A 25,158-nucleotide genomic window follows, 5' to 3' on the forward strand; every position below is an offset into this window, starting at 1 on the left:
ATGGGGTTTAGTGATGGTTAGTGATGGGAGATATTCAGATAGATAGTAGTAGAGTATTTCGCGCAGTACATGGCGAGTGCTTCATTAATACATAGCGGTTCTAAGGCAGAAAGTAACATTCGTAAAGCTGTGATGAAAGCAGGTTCCTAATTGCTTCGTTGCATCCTGCTAGATACGCTTGAATAACTTAACGGGGTGAATTCACAAAATCTTGACATTTCTCTAAAGTAGTGGCGGCTCCTCCATTTGCCTACTCCTCTTCCTGAGGAACCAAGTCGATCGACAAGTCGTACCACGTCTCGGCACCGTGCTTAATATTACTCTCCCCATGGTACTCAAACCCAATCTTCTCGTAGAATGGAATCAACTCCTTGTGCGCCACAAGAATCACTTTGCTGCCCAAGTCCTGGTTCGACAACTTCTGGATGTAGTCGTGCATCAACAACGTGCCCAAGTTCTTACCTCTCCACTCTGGGTCAATCACCAAGCCGTGGATGGCAATATTACGCGCAAACTCCACATGGCCAGCGTCCTTGTTTTCTTTGGAAGGCAATTCCATCGCCGCCTTGGTCAACTTTTGCGTGGGCGTCTTGGTGGCGGTAATGTGGCCAATCAACGTTTCCTTCACCACAGACAGCTTCACTGGTAAGCTTACCTCTTCTTCTTCATCGTCATCTCCCTTGTTGTCCTTCTTCTCTTTATCTTCCTTCTTCTCGAACTCCTGCGATCCACTTTCGGCCTTCAACTTCTCCGCAACCTCTGGCAAGTTGATGGCATTGTACTTCAAGCCGTATTCACGGATAAACAACCCGGAACATAGCTCGGGACACGCAATCAATCTATACTTCAACATCTCTCTCGATGCCTTCTCGTCTTCCGGAAAGCCTTTGTTCTCGAGCTCCACACACTGGTCGAGATCTTCCACCGTCAACGGACGAATGGACAAATTGGGCGGGAAGTCGGACATGGCTTTGATCAATTCAAGCGCTTTTCTTGGTAGGTGACTGGAGGCAAATACTGTCTTTGACGAGATACTGAGTGAGATTAACACAAAGGGTAGTGCGAGGCGAAAATGAGACTGGCGAACCTCGAAGCGACAGCCAACTGGGTTATCTGGAGCAGTCGTTTTTATTAGATACTCGCTTATGTAAAGACATTACATATACTATTGAAATTTTCCAGTGTAATCATCCAAGTTTGTAGTCATTTGACGAGTTCTCCTCGGCCAAGTATAGCAACCGCACAGAGAGTTATACTAGGTAACATCATAAGAGAAACAACTGGCAAGGCATCGTTCAAAGTTGAACACAACAAATGGAGTGAAAGGGATTGAATTGTATGAGCTGTCTGGATAGAATCCTTTGCGCCTTGTGGATTGATGCCTCTGGTCGGAAGAGGTCAGAGGCAAGTGGTATCCTAGTTAGGTAAAATTAGGGCGGCGTCTTTGTAAGGTCATATCATTCTAGAGTCATTACCTCACTCAAGCTCGCTATCTTGAGGGTTGACAGGCGTCTCCTTGACGAGGGACTGGCTCACCTCCCAGAGATGTACTATATTATCGTCAGCGACAGAGGCAAGCGTCCAGTCGTCAAAAGGACACCAACTGAGATCGGTGACACCACCGGTGTGACCAGCATGCATCATGAAGATCTCTGGGCATCCATCCTCTGCATCTTCCTGCGTCTGCTCCTCACCGATCTTGGTCAAGTCCCAAAGAATCACTCTTCTATCTTGCGACCCGGACGCCACAATGCCATCCTTATGAGGAGAAAACTCAAGACATGTAATGGCATCTCCGTGGCCCATCATTGTGTGGAGAGGTGTGGACGATTTGGAAAGTTTCCTCAAATCCAATAGGTTGATGTTAGAGTTAGTGTTTCCAAGGGCAATCAAGTTTCTCGAGAAGGGAGAGAAAGAAAGGGAGTTGATACCCTTGGACTCGTTATTGACGAACGTTATCGCTGGGTTCCCTGGAGAACGAATATCGAATAGTAGCAAATGCTTGTCATCAGATACAGAGCCAAACAAGTTCTCATCGAAACTGTGCCACTTCACATCATTGACGATATCGCTATGAGCAGTGAATTTGTGAATACGACCATTGTTCTTGTCGAGCTCCCCGGCGTTTGTCAAAACAACCGTGTGATCGTCAGACGAAGAAAGTAGGTAATTGTCCTTATACAGACTCCACGACAAACCGTATCCGTTCTGGGAGTGGGGAGCCACATGTCCGAATTTCTCGTTCGTCTTCAAGTTGTAAAAATCAAGCTCACCGCTCCCATTAATAGTGGCAACGATATCTGGGTTTTGAGGCTTGTAGCGTGCTCTATTCACCTCACTTGAGCACTCGAGTTTCTGAGTAATTTTGATTTTCGAGGAAACTTTCTTCCCACTACCTTTCACTGGCAATTGCGTTGACGCAACTTTCAAGTGATTCTGTCCTTCCCCTGAAGTATGTGTTCCAAGAAGCAATCTGGCGTTGATGGCTTCATTTGCTGTGTCCAGAGTTGGCAACCACTGGACTGTGAGGGATGGCCATGTGAGAGCTGTTTCGTTGATGAACTCATACATGTATTTACAGTTTTTCCGCCAAAGCTCATACTCATCTTTGATATTGAGCTCTTGCTGGTCTGGACTTTCGGCCATCGTTAATGAATAAATAACTATGTAGCTAGTGTTGGAAGATGTTGCAGAAACGCGCTTCGAAACTGTTGATGTAGAGGAATATCAACTTGTATCACGTGTACACTTTTTGCAGCCATTTTTTAAACACCTTCTAAACTGGATTGTTCTAATTGCTCATAGGCATCAATAAGCTTGAGTGCTGATCTGATATGATCGAAGTAAGGTGACCCTGCTTTCTCTGTCACCGGTCTGATCTCTTCCGCTTCGTTCTCGCTTATGGAGAATTCCTCCACATTGCTTTCGAAAGTTGGCGTTTGAGTGAGCGCCATGGCACGTTCTTGTATTTCTCCGTACCGTATTGACTCAAGGTCTTGTGCAAGAATGTCCTTGATGCCAGTATTCTTAAGTCTCTTTCTCAACTTGGGAGTTTTGGTCACTCTCACAAAGAAGGACTTGATCCCCTTCTTTTGGTGGGCAACAAGCCAGGTCTTGAGAATATTGGCTGCAGAAGAATCTATGTAGATCATGTCTTCGAGATCAAAGATCATGTATTTCGTCATGGACATGTCTCTGCTTCGTTTCAGTGCAGGGTGAGCTTTGACAGAACCGTACATTTCCACTCGCTTTAAACGAGCACGAAGATCACTGGCATTCGTAAACGTCAAGGGCTCTGGGATCCTGATTATCAAGCAACCTTCAATTTCTTCAAGAGCCTGATAGTTGAGTGGTCTGAAATTGTCTGTGAACAAATTGAGTTGGGGAATACCCTTGCTCTGATCATCGGTATACTCCTCGATGCCTTCCTCGTAAGCTTGCAGATGAAGGTCGGCATCAAGAAACGTGTTAGTTCCAGGAACACGTCCTAAAATTTGGATACGGGACTCTGCGGAGTTTCTGATTACTCTGAGTAAGGAGTAGATCAAGCCAACCGCAATGCCGGCTTCCATGGAGAAGAACAATGTTGTCAATACGGTTATGAAAAATGTGATAAGTTCGTCATAACCTTTACTGATCCAGTGAAAGTAAAGTTCTTGTGGCGTTTCTGTAATGAGAGAGATACCAATAGCTGCAGTGACAACACTCAAGGTGCTCTTAGGAATATAGTGAAGATATTCTAGAACGGAACCTACAGTACACAAAGCTATGATTCCCATAATAGCTCCCGAGACTGTAGTTTTTGCTGATATGGCGTTCACTTTGGATCTTCCATAACCACCAAATGCTGGCAAGGCACCAACAAACGAACCCGCGACATTGATGGCTCCCAACGCTACCAATTCACGATTCGAAGAGATGGGTAAGTCGTAGCGTGATCCAAGAGATTTGGATGCTGTGGTAGATTCAAAAAAGCCAAGCATGGCACAAGTGAAACCCGAGGAGGCCAAGTGACGAACCAAGGGCCACATCTTCTTGGAGAATGGGTGATATAATTTCAAAGGGTCTGTGACATCTTCTAGTGAGCCCACAATCTCTAGGCCTCTGTGATTCCAGCGATACTTGTAGCAGAGAATGGTCGACGCAAGCACCACAATCAAGATCTCTGGAATGTAGATGGTATATCTCCATCTGGGGGATTTTGAAGCACGCGACTTAGAGTAGCGTAAAGCGATGACAATGAAAAAAGCGATGAAGCTGACTCTCATAGTCAACGGGTGGGATTCATGATAATGGTACATCAAAAAGCGCACCTTATCAAAAGGTGAGTGAATGTCCATATCATCACTATCCTTGATAACGTCTTCCATGATCCCATTGAGACCCAACATCGATATGGAAGAATTTATCACCATGACAATGCCCACACCACAGATGAAGCCTTTTAAGAGACTTTCACAAAGCACGTTATCTAGGAATCCAAACCTAGCAATGCCAAACCCAAGCAAGGTAGCACCACTAACCAACGTGATTGCACAAATGTACACCACGGGGTCGATGTTCTTCTTCTTAGCATGATGCAAAAGCGGCTCGACTGCTTGACCCACAATCAACGAGATAGGAGCTTCGGGCCCCACAATCATCTGGGGAACCGAGCCAAACACACAGTAGATCAATGGTGAAATACCCAACGAGTACAAACCACATGTTATCGGCAGCTTTGCCAACGAAATGGAGTATGAGATCGCAAGAGGGATCTGAAAGGACGCAAGCGAAACACCACCTATTAGGTCACCCACAAAGTGAGATAACGAATATTCATGCACCCACGACAAGATCGGGAGGTAGTAGGGAAGTAAAACCGACCATGGCGGCAGGTGATGTCTCAAAGCAGGCGTATACTCAGAAATCAGCGACCCCTGGTGCTTAAGGCGCCCTTCACCACCTCTCATGAGTGGTGTATCTATGCTGTATGAGTGGTCCATCAGAGAGGAGGATTCCCCTGGATGCGACCGTAAGCTGAGCATCTCTGCGTCTATGGGTCTTCTTCCGGGTTTGAGATGGGAGCAGGAAGCAGTGGTGGGCTCTGAGTCGCCTTGTCGAAGCAAGGGCTCTTTCTCTCTGTTGACTCTGCGTCCAGAAACGATTCTGGCGTTTGGAGACGAAATGCGCTCAAGATCTTCTCTTTCCTTGACATTCGCTCTGCCACGTCCCGAAGGGCTCTTCATGGTGAGTAGTGAATTTCTGGTTTGAGGGTACTGTGAAAAAAAACAAAAAAAATCTAGAAGCTTGTGGTATGTAGATCAATCATTTAAGTTCAGGGCGCATTATCACGCAGTGAAGGTACAATGAAGGTCCAGAGAGCAGGATTTACAGAGGTTCTATTGGTTGAATACTTGAGGGCCCTTCCATATACTACACAAAAAATATCGAGATAATCAATTTTTGACTTCACTAAGCTTTGGTTTCACTCGGCTTTGGCTGCAGTATGCTTCGGCTTTACTATGCTTTTGCTAACACCTGGTACTGGCAGGGTTGGTGGTTGCGAAATTCAGCCGCACATAGTCTATTGGTTTAGGTAAGTGGTGAAGAAGACGATTCAAGAGGTTTAAGCGCAGCCCGTGAAAGCAGAAGAAGCTAAAAACACTGTGTTGAATTACTGCTTCTCCAGGGCCTTGGAGGGGTGAAATTTGTGTTGGTTGGTGCACCGCCAATAGGAAATCATGGAAAGGTAATACGAAGAAAGTGAAAATGTAACACATGCACATTTCATGTTAGAACCCTGGCTAACGAGAATGATGAATTGATGATGTGCATGACGTCTTGATTTTTTTAGACTCGTTATTTTTTAAGATTTGGTGCCTTTTCTAGGTCAGTAGTGTGAACCTTGATCTATGTGAGACAACGACCCACAACCTGCTAGTATTTATCAACCACAAGGTTAGTTTTGGTGTCTAGGTGTAGCGTCAGTCCGATACCCACTCTATTTATAACAACCATAGGGGGTTCGATAGGTGTAAGCTAACTCGTTTACTTTATCCTTTAAAGCTTGTAGCATAGTATGCCTCTTTGTGAGCCACAATTACCCTGGACGACATTGCTTCTTTGAGGATATCTCACAACAGAACTGAAGGCACGTTCAGGGATTTCCATAGTTATTCTCCTTTAATTTTGTTTGTAAAAAAAAAAAATTGAAGCATTTAGCAGGGAAACAGAGGATACGTGAAAGAAATGTACTCAGACACTCTCCTCGGTGATCCGATGAATTCTGGAAAATGATTTATCAGTGAAACATCCTTGTTAGTTCTAAGAAGTCAGAAGCATCTTTTAGATTCATTGCACTTTCTCATGGCCTCCCCAATGAATTTTCAGAGCTTCGAGTCCTCCTAATAGTACAGTTTGATCCCATCGTGATGATTTGGATACTTTGCCATCAAAGACTTCATATGTACTAATTGTATAGAGACAAATATAACATCTCGAGGCTAAAAGTCAGCACTGTATTCAAATGAGGCCATTTGCCTATGTTATTTCCTCTTTCATCATCTCGTGGTGACTTTGTAACTTGAGCATAGGTATATATATCAGACTTACAAAAAAAAAAAAGTCAGGGTTTAGACATCATGTTGAAAGAAGTGAATATCTGGACGCTGATTTAGACTTACATTATGCAACCTCTTCCCCAACCTCAGCGTGACTCAATGACTACATAATCCTTGTTTCCTAAGAGCAGCCTGAAAAACAAAGCACTAGGATGGGTTTAAACGATCTTACAAACAAACATCAGATTAGCAAGGCTAACGTCCTTTAAGTAGTCAGCCTCCCATCCACTGTACTCATGTCTCATTTGTCCGAAACCGGCATCAATCACCACGCACATACCACCAATCACTTCTACACCCAACACTCGAAAGCAATAATAAAAAAAAAAAAGAAAAAGAAAAAAATGAAGTTATCGGTTTGAATTCTCACCTAATTTTAAATCTTACCACTATAACCTTGGCAACCTCTTTGCATTACTTTTCCACTCTTCCGGCCCCTCCATACTGCATGAATCATGGTGCTCAATTCTTCCAATTCTTCAAACCTTCCTCACCAACTCACCTGCCCCTGATGTTCCGTGCAATTGCCTCGAAGAGGCTCTTCTCTTACTCAGCTGCAAAACTAGACACGCTTGCGTTCATCGAGGTTGCAAACGGCAAAGTTTCCCCCGCCTCGTTATCAGCTATCTCTGCTGCCAAAGAGATTGGAAAGCCTGTCACTGGCATTGTTTTGGGCCCTGAAGGCGACAAGGGCAAGGACTCTGCTGCCAAAGTGGACGGTTTGTCAAAGTTGCTTGTGGCGAAAGACGCCAAATACGACCACTACCTTGCCGAAGAAGTGGCTCCTTTGCTTAAAGAGGTGGTGACCAAAAACGGCTTCACTCATTTCATCACCCCAGCTTCTGCCGTAGGCAAGTCTTTCTTGCCTCGCTTGGCAGCTTTGCTTGACGTTCAGCCTGTTTCTGACATCATCAAGGTTGTAGGTGAAGATACCTTTGTTAGACCCATCTACGCTGGAAACGCCTTGGCCACTGTCAAGTCCAAGGACAGCGTGATTCTTGCGTCTGTAAGAGCGTCTGCATTTCCCCCAGCTGAGCTCTCAAATGATGCATCGATTGAAGAGATTTCTGAAAGCGTAGAATCTGGAAACAGAACAGAGTTCGTGGGTGAAGAACTTGTGCAGTCGGAGAGACCAGAGTTGGGGTCTGCGTCGAGAGTTGTTTCCGGCGGGCGTGGATTGAAGAACAAAGAGACATTTGAGAGCTTGATGAACCCACTCGCAGAGAAACTCAACGCTGCAATTGGTGCCTCCAGAGCTGCCGTGGATGCTGGCTTCTGCGACAACTCGTTGCAGGTAGGCCAGACGGGTAAGATTGTTGCGCCAGAGTTGTATGTGGCCGTTGGTGTTTCCGGTGCCATCCAACACCTTGCAGGAATGAAGGACTCCAAGACGGTAGTTGCCATCAACAAGGACCCAGAGGCGCCTATCTTCAATGTGGCCGATATCGGCTTAGTTGGTGACCTCAACGAGGCCGTTCCCGAGTTGGTTTCCAAGTTGTAGACAAAAGAGGAAAGAAGGAGACTGTAAGATACATATAGTTAAAGATGATACATACCATTTTTTCTTTTTTTTTTTTTTTTTTTGCAATGGTCCCTCCGGATGCCTGAACGAAGTCTCATAGTTAACAACCCTGAGAGCGTGGACTGCGTCTCGGAACAACTTCAAACGAGACGCCTTCCTCGGGCAACCCGCCTCCTTTTCCGATGCTCCAAATAGAGTTGTAAAACGATCATGTTGAAAACATAAGCCTACAAACTCCGGTATCAACGAGTTTGCATAACCCGATTTTTTGAGTCTTCTTCTGCATGCTTCACCACCGCTTCACGTATAATACTGGCTGCGAAATTCAGCCGTGGGGCCCCCAACGAGATTTACACGCTCCACCAAGCCACAAACGTGATGAAATAGAGTCAAGCATATCCAAATGAATTGAAGCCTTTGTTCAGTATCTTTCACGCTTTCTTTATATATTCTTTTGAAGTCCTTTTCATCACCGCTTGTGTACGACATATTTTGAGCCTCTGGCTCACGTCATATGCAGCATTTTTCCTCGCACAGTAAACATTTGAACCCTCCATCAAGCACCCTTGAAAACTCCAACTTCTCACGCAAAGCCAGTAAAACTTGTCTCTCCACCTCCACCATGCAAGCTCCGTCCATGGTCTCTGGAAGAAGACAGGTCGACATCGACAGAGACAGAATCACCGTCCTTTTATTGATCAACGTGCAGCTCTTGAAGAAAGCGTACCAGATGTACGTCTCCTTTCTTAGCAACCCTCAGGCACTCCAGCTGTTGGCTCCACAGGGAAGGCAGCAGGTGTTGGAACAGTACTCCAACTTGAACAGAAGACTTCAGTGCAACCTCTCGGTTTTGCTGTACATCAACGATACCTACCACAACAAAGCGGCTGCACAGCAGCCCAACAGGTTGCAGTTTCCTGTGATTCTTTCGGCGCCGGCAGAGTTGCCCGAGTTGCGCCAACTATATAAGCGACTTCAAGATCTATATCCCGAGGCGTTGCAGTTTTTGAAGGTGAAGTTGCAGCAGATGAAGCAGCAGCAAGAAATGCAAAGGCCCGGTATGGTCCAGCATCCTCTGCAGCAACAGCAGCTGCAAATGCAACAACTTTCACAACAACCACAGCAGCACCCACAGCGGCCCATGCCGTCTACCAACCTTCTGCAACAACTGCAAGCTCCACAGCTGCAACAGCAGCCGCAACAACAACAACTCCCTCAGCATCAAAGCCCCTATGACCAGTTCGCCATGCGTTCAAATACGGAAGTATCTCAAGCAAACAGAGCCGGCTCAGGCGCAAAGCCTTCATCCCAACAGCGGCAAAAAGCAATGGATATGGCTCAATCCAAGTCCTTCATGGGCCCTCCTAAGGATGACTTTGTCACTTTCAACAACAATAACAACAGTAATCATATGAATACCAATGGGAACGACGGCGTCTTCCCAGGGCTGTTTGCCAATGATAACAACGATGGGATGCCTATGAACATGCTGTCGATATCCCCGCAACAGATTCTTCAGCAACAACAAAACGGAGGTGGCGATGGTGGAAACGATTTCATGATGGATTTTTACTAGTCCTTCGTCGCTATTGAAATTACTGTACTATTTATCACCCCCTGGGGATTTTGAATTCTCCCCCAGGTAAAATGTATTACTAATAATGTACTACTTATTGTAACTCGGTACATATGCAAATTATCTATACATAATCTTGTTCAACTTGGCAATCAGAACAAATCTCTCAGAAATTCCAGGTTAATAATATCACCGTAACCACCGGCGTATGGATTGCCGTTTCCCGTGGTGTGATTGTCATGATTTATGTCGGTATCCATGTCCTTTTGTAGAGTACGCGAGTTAAAGGTGTTCACGAAGTCATCGTTGACCGTCACTGAGCTGTGATCTACTTTAGGAGCATGTCCTTGGATTCCCGAGGAAGATTGCAACCACACCGCCTCGTTCGTAATCTCGTTCCATAACTTTTGCTCCTCATCAATATACGTCAAGCCTTCAATCCCAGCCAAGTCCGCATTGGAATAGAAATCTGCGTTGTTTGCATTCTGTTCTTTGAAGTCAAATGCTGCCTCTGTTGTCAAATTTGCGGAAGCCGGTATTGTAGGTGTGTGTCTGTGAGAAGCAGCTAACCCAGATGAAGGATTAGGACCATTGAATTGCAAGTAGTCCAAGCTTGCTCGAAGAGGTTCCGGTGCCTGAGTTCCTGGCTGGGGTTTCACTACGTTTTGTGGGTTCATGTGGACAGCAGCTGCATTTCCAAGATTGATGAAGGACATTGTGTCACCGAAGGCGTTATTCTCAGAATCCATGTTGACGTCTCCATCCATGGAGCCTGCCAGTTGTCGGTAGTCGTGTTTGTTCAATAGGTCTTGCATGACACCATTGAAGTCTAGAACTCTGATCAATTTGAGGAGCTGTGCTCGCCTGAGTGCGGCAGGGTAGTTACCAAGTTTCTTCATTTTTGTGAAAAGAGTGAGTGCATGGTCTAGATGTTCTCTTGTAGCATCATGTACACCGAACGAAGCATTGAACAAAATCAATGTAGAAGCCGATGTGAATAGGTACTCACGGTCCATCCAACCAAACAAAGCAACCATATTCTGGGGCATGAGTGCCCATATTGACTTGATTGTATTGATAGAAGCTTGAAACGATGCGTTAAGCAATGTGAGAACATTTTTCGAGTACTTTGTCAAGTCAACATACTTATTGGAGGAGTTCTGTACTTGAAGCTCCCGAAGTTTCTTTGTTGCAAAATGGAATAGAAGTGGACGAACTGCCAAGTTCATACCTTGGAAGTACTCTGTCATTAAGTTCACAATGAGACGTGTTATCTTGACATCATCCTTTGAGAAGTCCACCTGCAAAAAGTCCGGAAGTGCCAGCTTCCAATTCAATAGACGCTGGACCAAATCTGAAACCACTGGTAAGATATTGGCAGTTGGTTGCTTTGTGTATAAAGACGACAAAATGATGGCATTGATCTGGGTGATTGTGACGCAATTATTGATATATTCTGCAGAAGGAAAGATATAATATCCTCTAACATCATTTTCGTCTCTAGGAAAGTCGTCGAGGTCGATTTTGAAGTCATACGGTAGTTCTGTAGAAACACTGTCGTCGGCAAAACTCAATGGCAAGCCAGCTTTTGACGAAAGCATTCGTTCATACATGTACACCGTCCACCAGATTCTTCGTCTATGCTCAAGTTCGAATCTGTTCAAATTTTCAGAGTCGGCATCAACATGCCATCCAAGGATAAGTGTTGACCTCAATGCTAGACCGAAGTAAAAGTATGATGCAATTGTGCAATCAGCAACCTGGAGATAAAATGCATACAATAGAATTACCTCTATACCTCCGTCTTTCGTGATGTTGTCGATCGCCCCTGAGGCAAAAAGACCGGTGAATAGTTCTGATGCCTGGTAGAAGAACCCTGACCCAGGTAGAGTGTTTCTCTTACTTGGATCCTTTTTCTTGCTCTTTTTCTGGCCAAACATGCTGATCCTCTCTTGTTTGGAACGTTCCATGTGTGTGTCTGAGTCTGTGCCTAGGTACATTTCACCCACGGCAAAGATCAAAAGGATTTTGCAAAACCATATTGTTTCTAGGATGGTCTCATTATCAGTATCTTTCTTAATAGTGTTCTCATCTTCAGCGGGACCCTCACGAGGAGCAATGTTTCTTTTGATTATTCTCTTATTCTCGCTTGTGTTGCCCAGATATAGATTCATAAGAAAACGTTTCACGAGTCCCTCGTTGAAGAAGTAGAAGCAGCCATCGTTGTAGCTGATGAAAGTGTCAACAAGGAGAATGGCATAGGAATACGAAGGGAGGGTGAAGTTCACTGAAAGGCCAGGACGAGTGTTTGTTTTCGCCAAAGTGATATTGTAAGCATTTCCCTCCTTCTCTAGAATCTTCGTTTGTCTTCTGACCTCGCTTGTCGCTGTATCCTGAAAGGAGCTCTGACTGACAAAGTTGCTTTGGGGCGAGTCTACTGGAGTGGTGCTGATGGAGTTTGGGTGTAGAAGGGACGGAGGCTCAAAAGAAGGGGCCATGTTCTGAATTTCAAGCCCAAAGAGCGTCATTGATGACGAGCCGACATAAAGCTTCTCGCCGGTTCTTGACTGGATGAGTCTGCCGTACTTGTCCAAGGACGGGTTGATCACCTCCGTGCCACCATGCCCGCGATCAGCGTCGGTATCTTCCTCTTTTATCTCTGCAATGTGCTGAGGCTGATTGTAGTTTGAACCAAAGTTCCCACCAAACTGACCCGTTCCAGGATCAGACAGCTGCGAAACCAGATGCTGGACAGAAGCTGCTTCCGACTCTGCTTTCCGTGGCGTTTCCTTGATAGTATTTCTTAAAGCAGCGTTTTCCTTCTTCAACCTGGCAATGTCTTCCTGGAGCTTGTACAAATACTTCCTCGACACCACGAGCCTCTTCTCGTACTCGACATACTCACACTTCGTCTTGGCCATCTGACACTTCAGACACGGCTGGCCACCAGGGCACCTTGTGTGGCGGAAACGGCATCGTATACATGCTCTGGCGGTTCTCTTCTTTGGCTCCTTCGAATCACCAGCTTTATCTGAGTCATTTTCGAGCTCAGGCTCATCATCCACATTCCCGTTCCCTGGCAGCGGCGACGGCCGAAATGAGTCGTTATGAGGAGCCGGTAGTCCTGCAGGCAGATGCTTCGGTAGGGTACTCATGTACCTGGTATATATAAAGACAGTAAAGGTGAAGTTAGTAAAGTGTGTAAGTGTGTGAATGGAATGTATGTGGAGAGGTGATTGAAAAGCAGGTTGGGCTGGGCGGAGGATATGTGCAGGAACCTGCCGCCCTAGAAATAACGGTCGCCAAGGAGAGGTTTCAAAACGGTGAGGGAAAGATAGAGAGGTGATGGAGAAAAAATAATCATAAAAAAAAAATTTGAGCTCTTCTGTAGAATGTATTGTGTGGGTTTGGATTTTTGTATGTTGTGCCTCACGTCGTTGGTGTCTTGGCTGAGTCATTGTGGCATTTTGAAGACGTTTGGCTGCGAAATCTAAACGTTTATGCAGAAAGCGATGAACAGTGATGGACGCAAAGGTAATGCTTAATTTTTACAGGAATTGATCATGTTTATGCTTTGGATGTGAACTGCTTATGTTTTTTGGGACATGGCCTCAAATACTTCGCTTTCTCTTCAAGTTTCCTCCAAAGGATATGATAATGGCCATTGTTCCGGTTTCGGAGCCCTTCACCCGCGAAAGTCCGACGATAGGTGTTGGGAGAAGAAGATGGGATATGAATCGAGTCGATGGTTTATCGTGGCATTGATTTTTTTTTGAGTCACACCGTTGAAGGCTCATGTTTTTGTCTTTGGTATTTTCTTTTTTTTTTGTTTTTTGTAGAGATCCTCGAACTGTGGATCTCGATGGCCCGTAATGGCTATAAAAAGGTTTATAGACAGTACACTATGCTCTTATGATTCCGAGGAGCGTCCATTTAATTCAACATTTGAAGTAATGAAGAGACGACTTCACTGCCAAGAGTGCAGAACAATTATTGAAACTTTTCAAATTGTAAGAAACTCGGCAGTCGTTGATTTGTGCTTCCATTTGGTCTTTGAACGCATGGATGTATGGCTGCAAGAGGTTGTGAAAAACTTCTGATAACGTCACATTCTAGACCAGCACGATTGGACAATGATGTGTGAGCTTACTGACTTCAGCTTTGAGCCATTAAGTAACTCAGGGGTTTAAGAGAGCTCCCTCAAACGTACTAATCAGGGCTGATATATTCATACTAACGTGTTTAGGAGTATCTGAGAGATTCTGACGATGAGACTTCAAACGCTACAGGAAGTGAACCACCTAAATATTGAGGTGGTTGCTAAACTGAAGGTTGAAGAGTGCCATTGGATGTCTTGTTAACTTCTGGGCTGATTATCACACAGTTGAGCCTTCTACACATCGCTTCTTTAGAGATACCAAAGCTATTTTCTATCAGACGTTATCAAACAGAATAAAGTAAGAATAGAATTTGTCGTCGCATGAAGATAATAATAGCGAGCACTTTTATAGCAGAATCATCTAGATTGATTGCCTCATTCGTGAATTGCCAGAGAATATTCGCCTTGACTGCGAAAATACATGCATAATTCATGAACAGCCTAATTTCTTGACGGTAACTCCTTAAAGGCTATGAAAAAAGTCGGACCAAATGAAGACTCAAACCAAAACTGAAATTGCTGGTTCAAAACTTAATCGCCTCAGCCCTGTCTAGGATTACTTCTCTGGCATCCCACCGATGCAACATGGCAAACGTTGAGCCGTTCCACTCTTGCACATCTAACATCCCTGTTCCTTAGCTACAAATATCCAGTGCCATCGGTTTGATACCTACAATATATAATCCATCTCGTTCATTTTACTATTTTCCTATTGTCCGTCCCTCTCTAGTTAGCCGCAAGGTTCTGCTCGCCCTGCCCAATCATGTTTCCTGCCGGATAGTACTCACAAACAACGTATGGCCCGCCATTGTCACACTGCTTCTGGGCACAGCCCAACTGCTTGGAGCCCTTCCAGATCACCTGGGTGAAGTGGTTGAAAGAAGACGCGCTTGAGTAGTCGTAGTTCGAGCCTTCGTCATACCATGCCTTGACAGTGCCTTCGGCACCGTCATAGCCAACAGCCAAGTTCTCACCGTACTTGCCGCCAGAGTGCTGCAAGCTAGACCCACACGTGTACTTGTCAGCCATGTTCTGGGCGTAGCTGGCGAGTTCGTCGGACCAAGACAACGCAGGAGCAGAGTGCTTGGCTCTCTTGGAGTTGTGGGCATCCAAGATTTGCTTGTCGAAGCCAGACACATTGTCACCGCCGGCAGAAGAAGAAGGAGCCGAGGATGACGAAGAAGGGGACTGAGCTGGGGGGCTGGAGGTGGTGGAGCCCAAGCCCGACGATGTGACAAAAGCCTGGGTCACCTGAGGCTCCTGTTGGAACTGGTTGTTGGCTTGAGGAGAAGGTTCAGCGTCAGCTTCAGCAGAAGAGGCTGGAGGCTGGCCGCCAACGATGTTGCCGTCAGCATCAACGGTAATGAAATGAGTGTTTGTCTCGTAGAAGGTCTTGGCCAGAGCAACGGCAGCGAGGGACAAGGCCACTGAAAGAGAGAACTTCATGATGATTTGTTAAGGAAAGTTGTTGATGGGAGAAGAAAAGCAACGATCAGTGCAATGTGAGAAAATCGGCTGTTTATCAAGGAAAGGACACAAAGAGCCGGCAGACAGGTGTTTTCGTGTTTTTGTCTTGGGGTGAAAAACCGAGAGAAAACCCGGCACTTTATACTCAAGAGAAGCTTGGAAAAAAGAAAGAAAAAGGGAAAAAACCGTCAATGGCTCTTCGACTAAGCCAAAAAGTGCACTAATCTTACTTTTTTGTCCCTTTCGACTCGGCAACTGGCCACTTTGCTCCCTCCTTGTCTAGCACTAGAATGCCGAATTGAGTGGTTGCAAACAACGCGAATCTGCATACCAACCTAATGCGTTGCCAGTGGAAACACACTGCCTGCACATAGGCGTGCTCGCGTCGCGTTTAAAGGAGTCGTCAACACCACCAAACCGAAAAGTTCTCGATTTCTCCTGGCACACATGCAGGAACATAACTCATGGCTTGGATCGTTTGTTCGCAGCCAGTTGCACTAACCCTGAATGAGGCAACATCCAGAGATCTAGAATACCGTTGTTCCTGTGAAAAATCTCTCGATGTTCCTTGTTTTTGCCCGATGTTGACAATGGTTGTTTTTTGTCAGTTCCATTGTTCTCGTCAATCCCTGCGGAGCCCACTCCGTTTCTGCTCTTCTACGCCTCGTGGGACGTATCACTTGCACCAGCGGCTGCAACCCATTTACTCCTTTCGTCTGAGATGGCTCTCCCACATCGCCTCATTTTCTTCAGAGCCCAACGGCATCCACATACCTCACCTCGTACTTGTCGTCAACGTGCCTCACCCAATCACAGAGAAATCGCTCGCCACTGCGTTCTAGAGTCTCCATGTCGCCAATCACACAGAGATGTCGCTTGGGTCTCGTCATGGCCACATTGAGCCGTCTCCTGTCGCTTAGAAAACCGATTTCTCGCTCGTCGTTTGACCGAACGAGCGAAACAACTATAGCCTCCTTCTCTCGCCCTTGAAAGCCGTCGATGGTCGAGACCTCCACCCCAGTAATTTCCATCTCTCTCTGGATCGCTTTTTTCAACACCGCCACTTGGGCACTATACGGCGAAATCACTCCTATCTGCTCGGGCTGCACGCCTGCCTCTACTAGTTTGGCAATGTGCTGGACAGCTACACTCGCCTCCATATCGTTGTACTTGGACCCACTTGAGGCAAGCACGTTGTTAATGTCCTCCTCATCTTCAACTCTTTCAGGGAAGTCGCCTCCTTGAGTATCGTACCAAACGCATGGAATCGAAGTGTCCTCAGTCTCCTCCACAGCCTTGAGATCGGCTAATATGATATCTTTGCACGAGTCTGCCGCCTTGAGTTTCCCGCCGTAAAGTGTATTGGATGGGAATTCCATGATCTCGGTGTTCATTCGGTACTGTACGTCCAACAACTTCTTGTACGCTTCGCCTCCATGCTCTTTGACAAGACGATCAAATAGGGTATACTCGAGATCTGCAAGCGGCTCCAGCAGCTTCGAGGCTCGAATCTTGTCGGCTTCCTCCTTTGACTTGACCGTTGCAGGAAGCTGCAAGTTGTCGCCTGCAATCACCAACCGCTTAAACCCAACATGTGTTGCAAGAGCTATCCAGCACTGCGGCTCAAGAGACTGCGATACCTCGTCGATGACAATTGTATCGAAAAAGGGGTTGTCCATACCGTATTCTCCGCTCTTGTAGATATTGAATAGCTCGTTGGATCCTGATCCATGCAACGTTGCTAAGATAACCCGGGCGTTGCGTAGCAAATCCAGAATTATTTTTTGTTCCCTCGTTCTGAGCTCCTTTCGAAGGCTCTTGATGTCTCCCCATAGTGCTTTCCGCTCGCCGTACCTTTTGCACTTTTTTATTTGGGAAAGTGTCGACGCTATGTCCTTCTCTACGTCTCTCAATATAGCTCTTTGCTCTCCTGCCTCACTGCTTGCCAGTGCCAGCGACTTCAGAAGCACATCCAACGAATGCTTGTAGTTGGCTTCAAGAAGTCTCGCTGGGTGCCCAATTCTGATTAGGTGTTCCGGATTCAAAGATGCCTTAGCAGCTTTTCTGCGGGGCTTCTTGGTGGAGCCTTCAACTTCAGCAGTGAATACTGGAGATAGCCTCTCAAGAATGTTGTCTACGGAAATGTTCGAAGCACCGCATACCAATACTCGTTCTCCGTGATTGAATGTCAACTGCTTGATAAGCTCAATGAGAGTATACGTCTTACCTGTGCCAGGGGGCCCGTGGATGATGGTAACCGGAGACTTGTGAATCGCAAAGTCAATAGCTTTTCTCTGGGAATCATTGAGCAACTTATCAAAGAAGGAGGTTTTTGTCTTAGGCATGGGCCTTGGAATGAACGAAGCCTCTCCTAGTAGAATTTTCAAAACCTCATTCTTATTCAGCTCACTTAATGTTTCCAACCGTTTCATCGCCTGAAGCATTCTCTTATACGTGACGTAGTTGGTCAATTTAATGATAGCCATCCGCACATTGTCATTACCTGTGTTGTTATACAAGTTGAGAAGCTTGTCGTCAGAGGAATCTTCTTCCACGGACACCGTCACTGAGGTTGCACTTAGTCTGCTCACTACTCCTTCCAAAGCTGTCGACTCAGCGTCAGCGTCCTTCGCTGCTGCGTTCTTCATCCTGTTCAATTGCACTATGTCACCTACTCGTATGGTGCCAGCCTTGATCTCTTCATCAGGCTGAGATACAGCAGGATCCAAACTGAGCTCAATTAGAGACTTACCGCCGATGCCTGATCTCATGTTGGTCATGGTCAAGTTGATGATGGCAAGCCCAAATAACGAGAGTTTCTTCAGGGTATATTTCAGAAGGTACGAGTCTGTGAGGACATTGTCACACTGCAACTCCAAATTGATGGCGTTGGTGAACTCTTGGGCTAGCTTTTCTTGGAGAAGCATTTTACGTTGGATGTCAGTATCAGTTTTTCATGATCAGCATATTGCAATTGGATGTGATCAATGCATCTTGATACTTTGCAATATAAAGGGCAAATGTTGATTTACGATCTTACTGATAGGACTGAGCTGGTGGTCGAGGCAGAGCCCAATGAAAGATCTATACATACATTGAATACAAGAAGGATCACACTAGTAAGGAGACAAGGCAGATCGACCCCAAGGTGGTAAAACGTGACTACGAGTCACGTGACGAAATCCCAACCACACAATGGCATCAACAGGAAGACTTCAACCGGATAAAAAAAAACAGAAGCGTTCCTTACATGTTCTTGAAGTCATCAAGATCGCGGCCGGTCTGCTTCTTCAAGTAGCTCTTGCCCTTGTCTAGAAGATTGTCCACAACCAAGTTTCTCTGTCTGAAGTAGCCACTGACTCTTAATAGAGAAACAGTTCTATCGTAGCACATTTCGCCAAACGCCAAGTACTTGCCGAACCAGTTGCGCACATCCACAGAACTAAAGTGGGAAGTATCGAACACAAGACCTGTGTTGCGATGGATACCGGCCAAAATGATGGAAATGAGTACCAAATCGACGCCGTAATGTGTAAGTTTACCGAGCTGATTGTTAGTGGATGACTTTTAAGTCAGGGAATTCTTTGTTTTGTACATACAGACATAAGGGGATAAAGAAAGAATAGTAGGTTTTTTGAGAGGAGCTGTGATAAGAAACGTGGGTGTATGCACAACCAGAGGCTATGCGGTTAAAGAAAGATATGGATTATGCAATGAACGATTCGAATGATGTAGGTTATCTGAGTCTTGTGAGAAGCTCATCTTAGTTCTCATTTAGAGTTTCGAATCAGCATGGTGTTTGCTTTACTATAAGTGTATCGCATCCACGTAATTCACACATCATGAAAGGAGGAGTATCTCAGCTGAATACACAATTCTTTAGTTTTATCCGAGTAGAGGATAAGATTTCTTATTGCCTACTACTGACCTTCATTTTCATTACACTTTTATCTTGCAATCATGCTATTATTAATGCTATGGGATGCTAATTCTGGGTGCGTATTCTCTTCACTGCTCTGATTTGATCATCCGAGGCCCATTCACGAAGGCGCTTGGTTTGGGAGAGGATTCCAAATCTGACGCCGAGCTGGTCGATATTGAGAGCTAACTGTTCGCCAGAGAAAGACTTTGGTAACGCTAGTTTGTTGGCCTCCAAAGAAGATAGCCCTGCGAATTTTGTGATTAACATGTCTCCTCCTTCACGACAGACACTCTGAATTCGGTAAATGAAGCGGTATATTCTATGGCGCAAATGACCAGTAACGTATTTGGCGTTCGAGAGATTAAGCGCCCACTCGACGGCACCTTTAAGCCGAAGAGCACTGAGATCTTCCTCATTCTTCGTACCTTCGATGAAGGCTTCAATCAACCAGGCAATCTGCTTGTAGTAATTGTCTTCTTCAAGATCATCGTTTGAGGTCCCGTTCGAGATGACATGGAAGAGAGGGATTTCGAAAGCTTTATAAACGGGCGTAGTCAAAATGAATCGTATCACACGTTCGTAAAGGAAATGACTAGGGTTGATGATGATCTCGGCAAATGATCCGACAATGTACCACACAAGCGGCGTTTGATGATCTGCTACTCGTAAAGTGTGCAAGATACTTGACAAGTATATCAACAAGATGTTCTTGTCTCTATAGCCATTATCCTGCTTCTGAATGAATTTGCACATACCATTCAAGACGATTCTGGACACATCTCTGAGCTTAGGATTGGACAAATTCAACACAAAGATGTGAAATATTTTTGTTTCAATGAGCCTCTTCAAACTGAAGGAGACTGAGCCCTCCTGCTCTATCATCAATTCCTCATTGTTTAAGATGACTAACATGAGGAACTCTGCATCATATTCGGTGTGCTTATAGGGACCTTGGAAACAATTATTATAAAGGTTCACATAGTCCGAAAACTTCCTCAGATCGGGGATGTCGACTGGCCTAATTGGCGCTGCGATAGTGTTTTTCACAAAAGCCTTCTTCAATGCTACAACCATTGATGTCTTGTCCCTGATAATCAACCTCTCTTCGCCAACTAGTTCAACTTCGCTTTGAGTAAGATTCTCGGAAAAGTCCCAACTTGTTACCTTGCCGACCCAGCTCTTTGATGTTTTCTTTTCAATCAGTTTCAATACATCTTTCAAGAGCAAGTCTTCAGCTCTTGTGGAACCGAGGTACATTTCCAAAATTTGATCGGTGATTGCTTCTAATGAAGCTTTCTTAATGTTGTACTGAAATAGCCTGTGGAGCAACAAGGCGCTCTGGAATCGCAAAGCAGCATCAGTGTTCTGTGGAAGCTTCTTCAATGGGTTCAGATGATTATTGATATAGATTTGTAGCAACTTATCACCAAGTACCCCACTTGACTCTGAACAGAATAGCAATTTGTTTGCATATCTGGTACATTCTTCCAACTGAACCCACTTTTCATGAAGAAGAATTACTTCGAGCTGAGCATTGAGAATAGCGGCCGGACACATGCGCCACGGGTGCTCAAGAACCTCCAAGAGACCCTCAACAGACCTAAGAAATCTCGCAAAAGTCGATGACAAGGTTAGCGTTTCAGCGAGTTTCTTCGTGATGTAGAGCATACATTTGTGGAACCAGACGGTAAATCTGTCGAGTTGCTTTCGAACAGCGGCAATGCTGGATTTTGCTATAGCTGCAACAGCATCGATGAAGTCATTAGAGAATCCTAATTTGGTCTCCCCCTCGAATTCCAGGAGCAAAAGCCTTAGGATTTCATCCTGATCGAATATTTCAGGACATAATGTGAAAATTTTAATGGACCAATCTCTGTTTCGCATGCTCATTGCAAGCTTCGATACTCGAGCTTGGAATTTTAGGATAGTCTCTTTAGATGCGGAAGCTATTCTGTACAAGAGATCGTCTTCAACATCGCTGTCATGAATGAACTGTGCCACAAGCAGACCACTGGCTTTTTCAAGAAGGTAATGTAATTCCCTTTTTCGTATGATCGCCTCCAATTGCTCAGTTGAAGGCTCAAATCGTGAGAGAACAGACTTGATGTCGGGATGTGCAATGTTGCTCAATGCTAGTAAATCAAGCGACACTTGAAGCTCTTTGTCGGCAATTATTCTGAGTGCCTCAACAACAAGATATTCATTATCGAGAGTTTGGGAAATCTTCACGAGCTGATCATCATCAAATATCCACAAAAATTTACACAAAAGTTTCTGATTTGCAGGTGATGTCTTCTTCGTTGCTAGCCCATACAAGAAAATGTTGAGCTTAGATTTTGTGAAATCGGTCTCAAGCTGCTTGAAGAGCTCTGCCATTAAAGAGATTGCCAAAGTAAGCGTATCACTTTTTATTTCTGAAAGGAATGCTTCGTAGAAGAACCAATGTCTTGGGTCAGTGATAAAAGAGAAAAGCTCTTTATCAGATAACCCTGAGCTCATGAGATAGTTTCCAAGCTTCGAGACATGATCGAAGACTTTTTGGTCACCAACACTATTGGATATGTCTTTGTTGAAACAGTATAGTTCCTGTGCAAAATCAAACTTTTTGGTCAAATTATTCTTTGGTTTGACATACCTAAGCTTGAGTTTGACCGGGATCTCACTGCTCTTGATTATATTCTCCATAGCACCTTCCGGCTCACCTAAAATAACGGAATCAGTCAAGAATTGAGATAACCAGTTTAAAAGGACACTGTCCTTTTCGTAGTCAGGTATAAATTTGAACTGGTCTAAAAGGACGACGAAGAAGACACTCAAGTCTGAATATTCCAAATGCGACTTATCGAGGTATTTGTAAGGAGTTTTGATGGCTCTAGAGATGGTTTCATCTAAACAGTTCCAAAGTTTGTCGGCTGAAGACGATGTAACGACCAGCGAAGTAGCTTCAATCAACGCATACAATGGCGAATCGATGAGGTTGGAATCATTGAAAATGATCGTTGAAGATGTTAGCTTGATTAGGATTGCAAGTGCCTTCGGTCTAAGGAACTCAATCTTGGAAAGTTTAAGCAAGGAAGTGAAAAATGATCTTCCATTTTGCAGCTTACTCCACCATTTCAAGTCATTGTTTGACTGAATTGAGAGATAATTATCAAGTAAGACCAAATCTTTCTTGGTGCACTTGTCTAAATCTAGCTTGGCCAAGCTCTCTTTCACGGCGGCCACTATAGCTGCTGATGATGAGGCAGGAGCCAACCGCTCATAAGTTCTAACAATGGTAGTTGCTGTAAATTTGATGAGGTCATTTTCATGCGCAAGAAGTGGTAAGTATGACGCCTGGGAAGGCAAGTTACTCAATACTGCGTCTATGAGGGATTGTCCAGCCTTGTTCTTCTTGAGCTTATTAAGCATAAGCAAAATTAGCTGCAATGCAAGCTGCTTGACCAAGTCATTTGTGTAAGAAAGACACTCGGCAAGAGACGTGGAAGACAAAGGAGGTAACGAGATATAATCAACTTTCGCAGGAAGTACCTCCGATTTAAGTATCTCACTGTACAACAAAGTGTGGCCAATCCAGTATGAGGACAAGGAAGGATCGTGGTAGCCTCCAGAGCTAGCAACGATCCAGTTCATGTATGGCGGCACCAACTCTGTGTTATGGTTGAGGATGGTCATCACATACTGTAGTTGGTTATAAGACTCCCAAGGACGCAATGCAGTAAGGAGAGTATAAATGAGTTTGTTATTGATTTTGAACTCTTTATTATGAACGGTGATCGGAGAGCCGAACTCATTGATGGGGAAGGTAATACCCTTGTCCTGGTCTGTCACCAAGGTGTTCATAAGGGCAGTAAAAGATGATTTGAATCTTTCGAATTCGTCGTCATCATCTTCACCTTCACGAGTATTCTCAGGTTTCACATATGCAAAGAGAGAGCTGAACTTGAATAAAAAGTTCTCATTCAAGATCTGACACTTGGTAACACGTCGAAGGAGAGGTTCAGACAAGACCGATTTGTCAATGAAGTTTATGACCGCGATAAGCTTTTCGTACTTGTCCATCTCAATGTACTTCCAAAAGTTGTTCATGATTTTGAAGTTTGTCAATAGAGCTTTGCGAAGCATTGGGGATGTTGTCTCGGCCACAGCCAATAAAAAGTCCATAAAATGAAACCGCATCGACCTATCAATAATGATTTTTCTCTCAAAATCGTCTTTTGTTGGTATAAGAAGCTTCATAAGCGAGGAATGGTTGAAGTCAAACGAGTCTGTAAGATCTGCAAAGAGAGCGTGGTTTTTGAAGTGAACGAGGGAAATAAGTATCCTAAGACTAGGATTGATTGCTGACGGTTTTCTGAGCGAGAATATTTTGTAGAATGACTTAAGATTATTTCTTATTATCTCAGCGTAGAATTCGGTGATTTTGTCCTTCTCCTCGAGTAACTCAAGCTTAGCTTTTGCCTGGGATGAAGTGACACTGTCAGCTGGGACCTCATGCAAAATGAAATTGACCACTTCAAGCACCTTGGCGAGTCTTAAAGTTGTCTGAGCTATCTTTGGAATATCTGTTACAGAGACGAAATGAGCAAAATTCAGAAGGACTTTCAAAAGAAGGCCCTTGCGGATAAATGTAAGGAGGGGCGAGAGATCGTCGAAGACACCCAATTCGGCGACATTTTGCAACTCCGAAAGCAGCGCCAGATCTATATTGACCGCCGAGTAGATCGACAGTTTGGATCTGCTGCTCATAGTAGGTGGATAGGGTACAGTTCTATGGAGAACTTGAAACTTGAAGAAATCGTACTCCGCGATGGGCATCTGGATGGAAGCGTATCATGTGATCGCTCACGTGATAAACTTGAAGATTTGATTAACACGTTCTGTAGGTCCCGTGAGCAGGCTTTTCCCTGATCTGGGGCAACCCCGCAATCAACGAAGAAAATAGGAGAATACGAGGGAGAAGCCATGACGTAATTAAAGATTTAAAAACAAAACACAAGCTGAAAAGCTTCATCATAGGAGGGGAATCAGTTAACAACAAAAAAAAGCAAAAATCGTGTAGATCGAATACCCTAATTGGGAAACAGCCAAACCCACCGGAAGCGAAAAAGCGGTCAGTGAGCCGACGGATCCGAATGTCACCGATTTTGACCCTTCAGCGCCACCATAATTCCCCTACGTAGCAAGCGACAAAAATGGGACCACCATAGTCAAAAGGTGTGGCGAAGGACGCCGCAGGGCGGTTAAAACAGCAAGTGAAAAGCGCTGCAGAAGTTGGCCCACTCAGGTTCAACATGAGTGCCAAACAGGCGCAGAGAGAAAACGTTAGAGAGAAGAAAGAAGCCAACAACAAGGCCAGATTCTAGCAAAAAAGAAGAAGTATAAATGATAATAATGATCAGAAAAAAAAAAAAAATGTATATAAAAGAGTGCTGATTTTTCAAACCAGGCGTATGGAAATCATCGTCGGTGGTTTATGTGTGGGGAGTAATCGGAGGCTGTAGGGTGATAGCCAGCGAGGAAAGTGTAGACGAAAGAGAATTAGTGAGAGAGATAGTGAGGTGGATAGTGAGGCGGTAGAAATATGTATGCGAAGTGTTTCACCGCTCTTCGGTCACACCCAGCACACTCGCAACAATGATGTTTAATATTATATTATTATTACTATTCTTTCTATTATTATTATTGTTTTCTTTCTTCGTTGACCACGATCGTCGCTTCTTCAAAGGGTTCTGTCACGGCTGCTGATTGTTTCCAGGGGCTATGTGTTCCCCGTGCTAAGCCCTTATAGCACAGCGCTGTAGGCCAGGAATGTGCTGCTATCTGATGGCTGCGAAAAAAGGAGTAAGAGAAGCCATGGCCAACAAACAAAGGGGTCATTCCTGGAGCCACCGTCCCGAACCTTGTTGC

At 44.8% G+C, this 25,158-nt stretch overlaps 10 protein-coding genes across 10 annotated transcripts; 2 read left to right on the forward strand and 8 right to left on the reverse strand. All coding sequences in view use genetic code 12, as the record gives it.

Moving 5' to 3' along the window:
- Positions 1 to 250: 250 nt before the first annotated feature.
- On the reverse strand, positions 251 to 967 carry CJI96_0004785 (polyamine acetyltransferase; the record flags this gene model as incomplete). Its single annotated transcript, XM_029037457.1, has 1 exon — positions 251 to 967. The coding sequence occupies one exon, from the start codon at positions 965 to 967 to the stop codon at positions 251 to 253; it is 717 nt and encodes a 238-aa protein (XP_028888513.1).
- A 509-nt stretch (positions 968 to 1,476) lies between these two features.
- Positions 1,477 to 2,646, reverse strand: HAT2 (Hat2p; the record flags this gene model as incomplete). Its single annotated transcript, XM_029037456.2, has 1 exon — positions 1,477 to 2,646. One exon carries the CDS (start codon positions 2,644 to 2,646, stop codon positions 1,477 to 1,479), a length of 1,170 nt encoding a protein of 389 aa, XP_028888512.2.
- A 119-nt stretch (positions 2,647 to 2,765) lies between these two features.
- On the reverse strand, positions 2,766 to 5,228 carry CJI96_0004787 (uncharacterized protein; the record flags this gene model as incomplete). The annotated part of the gene is made up of 1 exon (XM_029037455.2): positions 2,766 to 5,228. The coding sequence occupies one exon, from the start codon at positions 5,226 to 5,228 to the stop codon at positions 2,766 to 2,768; it is 2,463 nt and encodes an 820-aa protein (XP_028888511.1).
- A 1,885-nt stretch (positions 5,229 to 7,113) lies between these two features.
- Positions 7,114 to 8,103, forward strand: CJI96_0004788 (uncharacterized protein; the record flags this gene model as incomplete). Its single annotated transcript, XM_029037454.2, has 1 exon — positions 7,114 to 8,103. The coding sequence occupies one exon, from the start codon at positions 7,114 to 7,116 to the stop codon at positions 8,101 to 8,103; it is 990 nt and encodes a 329-aa protein (XP_028888510.2).
- Positions 8,104 to 8,746: 643 nt separating this feature from the next.
- On the forward strand, positions 8,747 to 9,700 carry CJI96_0004789 (uncharacterized protein; the record flags this gene model as incomplete). The annotated part of the gene is made up of 1 exon (XM_029037453.1): positions 8,747 to 9,700. One exon carries the CDS (start codon positions 8,747 to 8,749, stop codon positions 9,698 to 9,700), a length of 954 nt encoding a protein of 317 aa, XP_028888509.1.
- Positions 9,701 to 9,852: 152 nt separating this feature from the next.
- Positions 9,853 to 12,855, reverse strand: PUT3 (Put3p; the record flags this gene model as incomplete). Its single annotated transcript, XM_029037452.2, has 1 exon — positions 9,853 to 12,855. One exon carries the CDS (start codon positions 12,853 to 12,855, stop codon positions 9,853 to 9,855), a length of 3,003 nt encoding a protein of 1,000 aa, XP_028888508.1.
- A 1,730-nt stretch (positions 12,856 to 14,585) lies between these two features.
- CJI96_0004791 (CAP domain-containing protein) lies at positions 14,586 to 15,305 on the reverse strand (the record flags this gene model as incomplete). The annotated part of the gene is made up of 1 exon (XM_029037451.2): positions 14,586 to 15,305. One exon carries the CDS (start codon positions 15,303 to 15,305, stop codon positions 14,586 to 14,588), a length of 720 nt encoding a protein of 239 aa, XP_028888507.1.
- Positions 15,306 to 16,075: 770 nt separating this feature from the next.
- Positions 16,076 to 18,253, reverse strand: CJI96_0004792 (ATP-dependent 5'-3' DNA helicase HCS1; the record flags this gene model as incomplete). The annotated part of the gene is made up of 1 exon (XM_029037450.2): positions 16,076 to 18,253. The coding sequence occupies one exon, from the start codon at positions 18,251 to 18,253 to the stop codon at positions 16,076 to 16,078; it is 2,178 nt and encodes a 725-aa protein (XP_028888506.2).
- Positions 18,254 to 18,572: 319 nt separating this feature from the next.
- CJI96_0004793 (uncharacterized protein) lies at positions 18,573 to 18,931 on the reverse strand (the record flags this gene model as incomplete). Its single annotated transcript, XM_029037449.2, has 2 exons — positions 18,573 to 18,872; positions 18,926 to 18,931. The coding sequence occupies 2 exons, from the start codon at positions 18,929 to 18,931 to the stop codon at positions 18,573 to 18,575; spliced, it is 306 nt and encodes a 101-aa protein (XP_028888505.1).
- A 380-nt stretch (positions 18,932 to 19,311) lies between these two features.
- CJI96_0004794 (uncharacterized protein) lies at positions 19,312 to 23,997 on the reverse strand (the record flags this gene model as incomplete). Its single annotated transcript, XM_029037448.2, has 1 exon — positions 19,312 to 23,997. One exon carries the CDS (start codon positions 23,995 to 23,997, stop codon positions 19,312 to 19,314), a length of 4,686 nt encoding a protein of 1,561 aa, XP_028888504.2.
- Positions 23,998 to 25,158: the final 1,161 nt, after the last annotated feature.

This window comes from Candidozyma auris, chromosome 6 (assembly GCF_003013715.1).
Source record: "Candidozyma auris chromosome 6, complete sequence".
Classification (NCBI taxonomy): domain Eukaryota; kingdom Fungi; phylum Ascomycota; class Pichiomycetes; order Serinales; family Metschnikowiaceae; genus Candidozyma; species Candidozyma auris.